We start from the raw sequence: 10,289 nt of genomic DNA, 5'->3' as shown, positions 1-10,289 counted from the left end.
AATAACTGGGATAATGACCACATATAAATAATTATATTCATAACAATAATCATGTTAATCCACTTTGTCACCCTTCGGACATTTTCTCTCAATTTTGGTATACAGTAGGTAACGTTTTGTTCTGTTTATTTCATCGCTTTGGATTTTTTTTATTCTTTTATTCTTTTTATTTTTATTTTTTTTTCTTCCATTCTATTTCTCATTTATACACTCCGTAACGGAGAGAAAAGGGATATTTAATAAAGGGAGGGAATATTCCCAAATTACCCATGGGCCAAAATGTCATTTCACACTGCTGTTAATAATTGCGCCAATGCCGAAGCAAGATCCAAGCCCGGGAGATTACCAGATTACGGCGAGATGTACGTGCGGCGTGTGGACCGTGGGGATTAATTACCGGCAATAGCCCTTCGTTTCCCGGTAATCCGATAGTTTTATTAAAAAGATAAAAGGAAAAAATATTTATTTTCCTTTCAAGACATTTTTTATTTTTTCAGCTAAACCAAAAGAAAGAAAATCTCGAGAAAAAAACAGTGTTTAGCAATGGATGTGGCTCCGTCTCTCTCATCTCCCTCTGTTTCATTCTTGCTGGTATGCCCTAATTCCTCATTTTTCTGGGTTCTTCTGATATGTGTGTCAATTATTTTTCGTAATGGTTCAGATCTCTGTTCAGTGTAATTTTTTAAATTAGATTTTCAATCAGTATCGTCTTTTTGATATATACTGTATATTTTATGTATAGTGATGGTGATGAGTCTTTTGACCAGAAAAAGAGAAGATCAGATAAAGTGAGTGAGTGAGTGAGAGAGAGAGAGAGAGAGAATAAAAGATGTTCCCTTTGAAAGAGCGCATTGTGTGTTGCCTGTTATTGTCAATGAAAGCGAGATACTTATTATTTTTTATTATCATATCTTTGTATGCACATTTGGCGTTGCAGAACTAATGTGCTGTATTGAGAGCTGGTGGTGAGTGGAAGCTTTAAGGAGGCTGTGTTTTGTTTGCGTTTGGATTTGGTGTTTTGGTTGAAAGGGTGAGTGGTTCACAATGCCTATGTATGTGGCCTCAAGGAGGGGTGAAAGGGTGGTTGAGTTTGAGGGTGGTGGAGATGCCCATGTTCTAGATCTGGACACTGCTGTGAAGGATGGAGTGTTGGGAGGAATTGCAGGTGGAGGTTTTGGTGGGCCGGTGGCGTTTGGGGAGAAGATGGATCTAAAGAAGGTGATAGAGGAGATGGATTTGGGTGAGGTTCCAAGTGTGTTCATTTGCCCGATTTCGCTTGAGCCTATGCAGGACCCTGTGACCCTTTGCACTGGGCAGACCTATGAGAGGTCCAACATTCTCAAATGGTTCAGCTTGGGGCACTTGACTTGCCCCACAACTATGCAGGAGCTTTGGGATGACACACTCACTCCCAACAAGACCCTTTACCATTTGATTTGCACTTGGTTTTGGCAGAAGTACTTGCAGATGAAGAAGAGGTCTGAGGATGTGCAGGGAAGGGCATTGGAGATTCTCGACACATTGAAGAAGGTAAAGGGCCAGGCTCGAGTTCAAGCCCTCAAGGAGCTCCACCAAGTCGTTTCGTCTCATGGCACTGCTAGGAAGACAGTGGTTGATGAAGGCGGGATAACGCTACTTTCCTCGTTGCTCGGTCCTTTTACTTCTCATGCGGTTGGCTCGGAGGTGGTTGCGATTCTTGTTAATTTGAATCTTGATTCGGAGTCCAGGAGGAATTTGATGGAGCCTTCCAAGATTTCTTTGGTTGTGGATATGTTGAACGAGGGTTCTATAGAAACCAAAGTCAATTGCACTAGATTGATTAAATTGTTGATGGAGGAAAGTGATTTTCGGATTGAAATTGTCTCGAGTCATAGTTTGTTAATTGCTTTGATGAGGCTCGTGAGGGATAAGAGGCACCCGGTTGTACACTTGCATGGTCTTCAACTTCTCAAATTAATTTGCTCGCATAAACAAGTAAGAAGCTTGGTTGTTAGCATTGGAGCGATTCCTCAATTGATGGAACTGTTGCCAGGTATGAATCCGGAGTGCCTAGAACTCGCTCTGTTTATTTTGGATACCTTGTCTTCGGTGCCTGAAGGGAGATTGGCTTTGAAGGATTGTTCAAATACTATACGGACCATGGTGAAACTACTTATGAAGGTTTCTGAAAGCTGTACACAGTATGCTCTCTCAATTTTATGGTCAGTGTGTAAATTATCGCCCGAGGAGTGCTCATCAGTCGCAGTGGATGCTGGCCTTGCAGCGAAGCTTCTGCTTGTTATACAAAGTGGCTGCAGCCCAGTGTTAAAGCAACAGTCTTCTGAGCTCTTGAAGCTATGCAGCCTAAATTATTCAGATACTATCTTCATTTCCAAGTGCAAACTTAACAGGACGATACAGTGAAGGAGAAAGAAGGTTTGGGTTTTGAAGACTATGTCACTGCCTCCTCCCTTTACCAGGGCGAAGCTCGACGAACTACAACAGTTGGGGTCCGAAGCTAATAGTTTCACCATTCTAATAAAGCACATCTCCAAATGGTTTGGTCTCCAAATGGTTTGGGTACGAATTCAGCCCCGCGTACATATCAACTTTCAGGTATTGGTTTCATCATAAGAAGAGTCACAATGCGGACAAAAGCACCCGAATGGTCCCTTTTTAAAAGTTAAATGTTTATTACCCCATTGCTAGTGATTCCTGTTGAAAGTTTTGAATAAATGCCGAAAGAGCATTGGCTTCTTAGACCCTACCCTTTTAGGAAGACTTTACCTTGTAAATGAATATGGGGGCAAAGGAAAATGCTTGAAACTAGAGGCCTAGAGCTAGACTTTTGCTGCATTCTTGTGGAGCTCGCAATTGTAATTGTAATTGTTAACCAGTTGCTTTGCTCCACAAAAGCCTCGATCTTACTTTCCTTAGTGATGCAGGAACCTCCCAATTTTCCCTATGCCCCGGGGGGGTTTTGGTTGGTTTTCCTTTAGCGATGTAAAATGTAGACACCAAAGTGGCCTTCAGCCAACTGAACTGCTACCGAGTTGTAGAATCAAAGACCAATACCATCTCCTGCATATGAAAACTTAGTTTCAAGAATTCTTATAAGTACATGTCTTTCCCTTGATTGTATTCATTGCCCTGCCAACATCTTCATAACTTATGCCCATGGGTGTGACTAATGGACAGTGGTGAGTTTCTTGGCCTTCTTGATTTTAATAAAATGAGATGTTTTGCACTTTCCACTATGTGCATATAGTGCTGCTATTTTTGGAATGATCTGATCAGAGGAGGTGAATGATGATGTACTTTGCCTTTATCCTTTTGTGGTGAGTGTTGAGGACAGGACTATTCTCTCTCTCTCTCTCTGCCACAATTGAAATGAAAAAGAAAGGCTTGATGCCCTCAGGGGCATAGCTCGGTGGTCGAAAGGTTGAGTGTGAGTGTAGTGCCCAGAAAATACCCGGGTTTGAATCCTCATAGCGAGAGGAATAAACCTTTGGAAAAAAAACAAAGCACTCAGACCTTGCGTCACTGAGACACATTCCATGATTTACCTCTCACAGAACCCGAGAACATGGGCGTGAGGGGCCCTTACGTTTAGGGTTCAAATAAAAAGAAAGGTTTGATCAGACCTGGCTGGCCAGATAACTCTGTTTTTATTGCCAGTAATGTATTAGTGGATACAGAAAATGTGAGCTGCCCTACCTGACTGCCTGAGCTGTTTGATTCTTTGAAGTAGGGAAAAAAAGACACAAAGTCATTGATTTTGCATAGTGAGATTCTAAAAGGCCATGTTAAACTTTGTGCTTTATTAGGTTGTACCTTATGCATTAAGTACCAGTCCCCAGAGCACAAAAATACAATTTACTAATGTAGGACTAAAGCTTTTCACTTTTTATATATAGTAAAATACATTTTGCTCTTAGGATGTGTTTGGAAACTTGGAAAATGGAAATCATTTTCTGGGTTTTCAGTGTTTGCCAACAAGGAAAATTTAAAGTTAATGGAAAACAATGGGTTGGTCAATGGAAAATAGCTAATCCTTTCAGGGAAATGACTTCTCTTTTTTTGGACGGGGAGTCATTTTTTGTTTGCAGCAGTGGAGTAACAAATCACCCCCTGCCTTCGTTGCTACCACCACCCCACATCCCCCACCATCCACTACTCACCCCACCCCCACCCACCACCACTACCATTGTATATTTTAAATATTTAAAATGAAAAATAATTATGTTCATTTTCCAGAAAAATGAACCAAACACATTAAGATAGTTTTCTGGAATGCAACCAAACATTGGAAAGGAAAATGTTTTTTGGAAAATGAGCTTTCCAAACACACCCTTAATGGATGTTATATATCTCCTATCCTGGCCAGGCTGTAGAATTTATTCAAAGAGGTAAATCATTTTAGATTGTTCATAACTGATCAACATAAATTAAGAATACTAATAAATAGTCCTTAAGGAGAGTTGAATTTAGAATTTTGTGGTTATCAAATCAATTCTCGAACCAATTTGACTGAATTCTCTTCCCAAAAGGTTGAATCTCCAATCCCAATGGCCCTCATGCCCTGCCCGACAAAGCATCTGTGAAGATATAAGTCATGGTAACTGAACATAGAGGCTAGACCTTTGTTTACTGGGCACAAGGAGCCCACTAACTTTGAGAGGTTACCCCCACACTGTCATTAGCGAGACTCGATCGATCTTTGGTCATTCTTCCCAAACTTTATCCTTGTGGCAAGTTGAGTTGTCCATGCGAGCAATGTTACTGAATTTTTGTTTAGTGAAACCATGAGCATTAGGCTGAAAATTGAGATTATAATTGAGTGGAGTGGATTTGTGTAAATACTAGGTACCTTGAGAAGAGTTTGGTCTATGCATGCAATGGCATCTATCTATCTTGGAAGAATAAACTCTGGAGAAATTCTTCTTTGGTTTGTAAGTGGGGGTGACGACTTGATCTTCCACTTTCATTTTGTATACATCAATATATCATGGTCGACTTTAGCCAACATATTCTATACTTTCCTACTCACAACTATATTCTATACTTTCATTTTGTTTTTGTTTTTAATGAAGATGGAAATAATACACTTTGTTCAAAATAGTTTCAACTTGATTCTTTAATGACAATATGTAAGCTTCTATATAATTTGTCTTTTAAGGTAAGCTCAGGCAACTTGTATGTTCAACTCGTTCCTTCATATGATGTTTACTATGTGTTTTGTTTATGTTATCATGTTTTTAATTTTACATTTTCGAAAATCTTATATTATTTAATGATTTGAAAAAAAAAGGATTGAGATTTTCGTGGATGTGACAAAAAATAAACTATAAATTCATTCTCAATAACTCACACCGCCTCCAAGAGTCTTACATTCTCAAAAATCAAATGACAGAATATGTGTCTACTAATAGGAGAAAGAGTAATGCTACATTTGCTTCCAATTTTTACCTCCTAATATTAACTTCCTCATGTAGTAATATATGATTGGTTTTTTTAGGTGGAGTCAGTCAAGTTACAGTAACCAATAAATAAAAAAAAGTTTTATTGTAACACTAGGATGGAAAAATAACATTATTTTTTATGAAATTTTAAAAAACAGCTGGGAGAAATAAAAACAGATCATGTGTTTATTTATATATTTATTTAATTTAAAAATAGAGAATAAAGAATAAAATGAAGTAAACACAAGCAATCCTTTAGCGATTGTAAACATTCCGAACACATCATTCGAACCAAAATATTCTTAAATATATTTAAAAATTTAAATAAAAATAGAGAGATAAAATTCTCGGACAAATCTATACCTAAAATCCATAGATAAACCTTAAACCACAAATAATTAAATACAGGTAAGAAATAATTGTGTCAAATCCTAGGATTTAACTAAAGGACTATAAAGAGTTTTGAGTGGAACAAAAGATCCTCTCAAAAGATGGACATTTTGGTGGTGGTGGTGGTGGGAATTCATGACGATTGAATTTGTTCTTTGTGTCTAAAAAGTGGGCTAATTATACTTTAATACCACTGGGCCACAACACTAATGATGTCCAAAGTTGAGAGACTCTTGGAGGGGTATTCTTGTCATTTTCAAACCTCATTGTGAGTTGGATTGATATATGTAAATGGGGTGTTTGGTAAATAGTTGTTAACTGATTGGATTAGTGAGTTTAACTAGTTGATAACATTAGTTAATTGTAAAAATGATTCTTCTCAAAAAGTCGATCAAAAAAGCAGCTAAAAGCAGCTTTTTAAATTTTAACGTTTTGAAGCAATAAGTTGTTACAGAAAAACTAATTAATCAAACATTTATATTGTCAGTTTAACCAAGTTAAACAACTAATAGTGGTCAAACAAACCAAAATTGACTTATAAGTTAATTATGTTACCAAACATGACCAAATATATATAATGATTAGATGAGAAGTAGGTGTTTCATGAGAATTGTGGACTAATTTGATCTTATCTATCCATTTAGAATGAAAAATAAGAAAAGACATAAATATTACAAGTTTTCACTTTTTTTTTTTCTTGTTATTTTTCTTTATTTTTCTAACTGTTAAATTTACTAGATTGCTAGCTAATATATGCCCACACTTCTACGTGAAGTATTGTTCTTAAATCTTATGAGAGTCAAACTCTATATATATTGCATTTCATATATACTTTTGGCAATGGTTGATGATCTTACCACCATTGTCAAGTGTATAGTCAAAAAAGAGTAACACATTATTCTCATGAAATGGATGTGATGTGATCATGTGGAAGTTGAGGTCACAAAATTCTCAATGCCTATTCCTTCTCCGACTATATCGGTGCCATGACATAAATATTTTGCAAAGTTCAAAATAGTGGTCCACTTACCTTTATCTTGCATTGAAAATATTCTTTTAGATATTAACTAAATCTAATTGAGATTGATGCAAGTAAAGTTAATGAGAAAAACCTCTAATTATAGAATGGAATAAATTAAATATATTTGGTAAATAAGATGGGTATTCTTTTGAGTGTAGCATAAAATTTGAGAGGAATCTACTTTTGTAGTTGATCGGATGCACCGCCTAACATAACAATCACTTATATGGCTTTAAGTGGTTTGCCCAAAGATCATAACATAAATCAAAGGGACAACCTTTTTTGTCTTTGAGATAAATACAAAAACAAAACAAGACAAAAATTAATTTAAATACAATTAATTGAGCCTCATTTTACTATATTTTTTTAATACGAAGAAAGGAGTTATCCGAACAAAGAACCAAATCTAATCAATTGTTAATGAATTACCAACTTGGGAAGCCAATTCCGGACCATCCTCGTTAACAATCCCCATCAGCGGCCATAAGGTCTACGCAAAAACCTCAAGCCTCTTTCATTTTACAATTTAAAATGGGTTTCTCTCAATATAATCTACACAAGAAAGGGAGTTAGTGTGTCATCCCAAAACAGACAATTCCGAGCAGCAAATATTTCAGATCTGCGACTTCTCGACGCGTTGAGCCATTACAAAGTCAAAAAATGGGTATTCTGCCAAATATCGACGCGCCGAGAATCCTCCTGCAACGTTGGTCTGACTTGTAGGTTGATTTTGATCATTTTCCCTTTTGATATACACTTTGATGTCTTCATACTAGTTGTAGCTCTTGAAGTCTTCTTTCCAACCGCTAAAAAATAACCTCATTTGGATATTCCTATGCGGAGATATGGTCCAATTACCAAGGTGTCGCCATATTTAGCCAGAATTACAACTCTTTGATCTTTTGACCATTTTTCCTTTGGATCTACACTTTGATGTCTTTATATCCCTTTAAGTCTTCTTTCTAATGGCTCAAGAATCACCTCATTTGGATATGCCTAGGGTGAGATATGGTCAAATTTCCAAGATGTCGCCATGTTTAGCGGGAATTACAACTCATTGGTCTTTTGCTCTACTTTTCCCTTGTTTTGTTCATGTGATCAAATCCACTGAAAGTGCCATTCTTTGACTCCTTTTGAAGTATTTTAGTCATGCTCTTAGCTTCACCTTAGCTCTCATTCGTGCGAGATTCATTCAAAATGCTCCGAAAGACATGCATTGTCTTCAATTCAATAATTTATACAGCTAAGGACATAAACAAATGAATTAAGACACATTTTGCATAAAACCAAAGTATTTATCACTTAAATACACTTATCAACAGGATAATACATGAGTAATCACGTAGCGGATTATAATTGCTGAATCAACCTAGGAAGTATTCACTTGTCAACCATGGAACAAAGCAATGTGTGGACAGCTTTGGCTTATCAATGTTATGTGTTAATGGCAATTGGAGGAGCCAACTGCCTATATTCTACATGCATTCAACAAGCCTAAAATGCTTAGCATTTTGAATCAATTACAATATATTAAGCTGAGATGGCTAACATCTAAACTTCATTAATTGCATACCTCGTATGAGTTAAACTATTATAGTTAGACTGTATCTCGAAATAAAATAATGAAGGTCCAAATTAAACTTTTAGACGGGGCTTGCCAAGATTGTTTCCTCTTCCGATTTCCAGAGCATTTTGCGAGAACCTTATGTCAATAATTTTTGTGTTATCCGGTTCTAAGTTTTAGTAATCTGAAAAGAAACTCAAAAAATATAAGATGTAATTCTTTTCACTCCTAATTCTTCCCTCACAACCAAACACTCTATACAAAACATCGAGATTGGATTTGCCTATTACGGCAGATTTCGATTCCATAATCAAATAACTTAGAATCACTAATTTCTTAATTATATCTCATTATCTTAACGTCTCTATACATCCTAGTATCCTATATCGTTGTCCGTTTTAACTTGTAAGCTGTTATTCTATTTTCTTTCTTTCTTTCTTTCTTTTTTCAAATATATAATTCTTTAATGAGTGATGTAATTTTTATTTGGATAATGCTACCTAAAAAACGTTTATTTGGGACGAAAAAAAAGTAGAGCAGCTAATAGAATCAAAAAGAGAAGCTATGAAAATTTATTTTGATAATTGTTGGCTCAAATTTATCTAAATTTTAAGAAGATTTTATAAGTAGTAAAGATTTTATGAAAACAACAAAAGCTCTTAGAAGATTTGAATCATGAAATATTTTAGAAGATTTAAAACAAATAGTGTGAATTAACTTTCATCCTATTTCATTTCTTCCTAAATAAATGACTTTCATTACATTTTAGGACTATATGAGTTAGGTGCAAATGAATAGGAAGAAATATGGAATTTGATTTGTCATTAATGTGACTAGTATTTTTGCTCGTGCTAGTATTTGGATAGATATACAATTATATAAATTATAACATCAAATATTATATAGCGCAATTGATGAAATTGGTTGGATCGATTATGTTTTTCTTGCTTGAGTTAGATATTATATATTTAGATAATAAAAATAAAGATGAAATTATAAAAAATTCTAATATTGAACGTATATATTTATTTGATTATAAGATTAGTGTAAAAAGTATTACTCAATTAATTGATTGTTATATGGTTTGTTTGTCTACAATTATCTTAAAAAGATCGATATGTAGTATGACTTATGTAATTATATTATTACTAAAATTAATATGGGAAAAATGAGAAATAATTTAATTATAATTATTATAAAAATAAATTCAACGATCAATGTTTAGTTTACTTACCATAATAATTATTAGGCAATTATTATTAGCCAATTACACTAATATATGTGCAATTATACTTTTATACCTTAAGTATATTCATTTTCACCATATAGTATTTAGTTTTTTCTTCCTCTCCCATATTTGAATGAATTAATTGTAATTATTATAAAAAATCTAACAGCCCATATTTAATTATTTAAAGTTTTCAAAGGGAAAGTGAATTTTTTTTTAAATTTTTAAATAATTTCAGTCAATTAGTAATATCCTTTTTCAATTTGTAAAATTTCCATTTCCGTTTTCATTAGGATCTTTTTATATTTCCAATCAATTAGTAAAATCAATTTTCTTTTTCATTTTATTTTTACTATTGTTTGGGCTGAAATTTCAAAAAGGATGATTTTATTTTTATTTATAGTAGTATAGATATAGAAATATGAACTCAAAAAAAGATATAGAAATATAGATAAGTATTGGAATTATTATTATTATTGGTGTAAATTATTTAATAATTAATAAATTATTTTTTTAATAAAATTCAGCAGAATTTGTTTTCATTATTCTCACAATTATAATGATTTAATTACTCTCAGAATTTGGTAAATAAAATTTTGTTACCAATTAAACTTTATTAATTTTTTTTACCAATTAATTAATAAG

At 34.3% G+C, this 10,289-nt stretch overlaps 1 protein-coding gene across 1 annotated transcript; it reads left to right on the top strand.

Moving 5' to 3' along the window:
* Positions 1-496: 496 nt before the first annotated feature.
* Positions 497-3,147, top strand: LOC116012111 (U-box domain-containing protein 30). Its single transcript, XM_031251580.1, has 2 exons — positions 497-591; positions 938-3,147. Exon 2 carries the CDS (start codon positions 1,045-1,047, stop codon positions 2,401-2,403), a length of 1,359 nt encoding a protein of 452 aa, XP_031107440.1. The 5' UTR covers positions 497-591; positions 938-1,044; the 3' UTR covers positions 2,404-3,147.
* Positions 3,148-10,289: the final 7,142 nt, after the last annotated feature.

The sequence above is a fragment of the Ipomoea triloba genome, chromosome 3, assembly GCF_003576645.1.
Source record: "Ipomoea triloba cultivar NCNSP0323 chromosome 3, ASM357664v1".
NCBI lineage: Eukaryota > Viridiplantae > Streptophyta > Magnoliopsida > Solanales > Convolvulaceae > Ipomoea > Ipomoea triloba.
Note: the sequence above shows the minus strand (reverse complement) of the source record. Positions and strands in the feature narration are given on the sequence as shown.

What these genes read in the sequence shown, in the direction of transcription:
- LOC116012111 (XM_031251580.1), top strand. Translation starts at nt 1,045, where the DNA reads ATGCCTATGTATGTGGCCTCAAGGAGGGGTGAAAGGGTGGTTGAGTTT.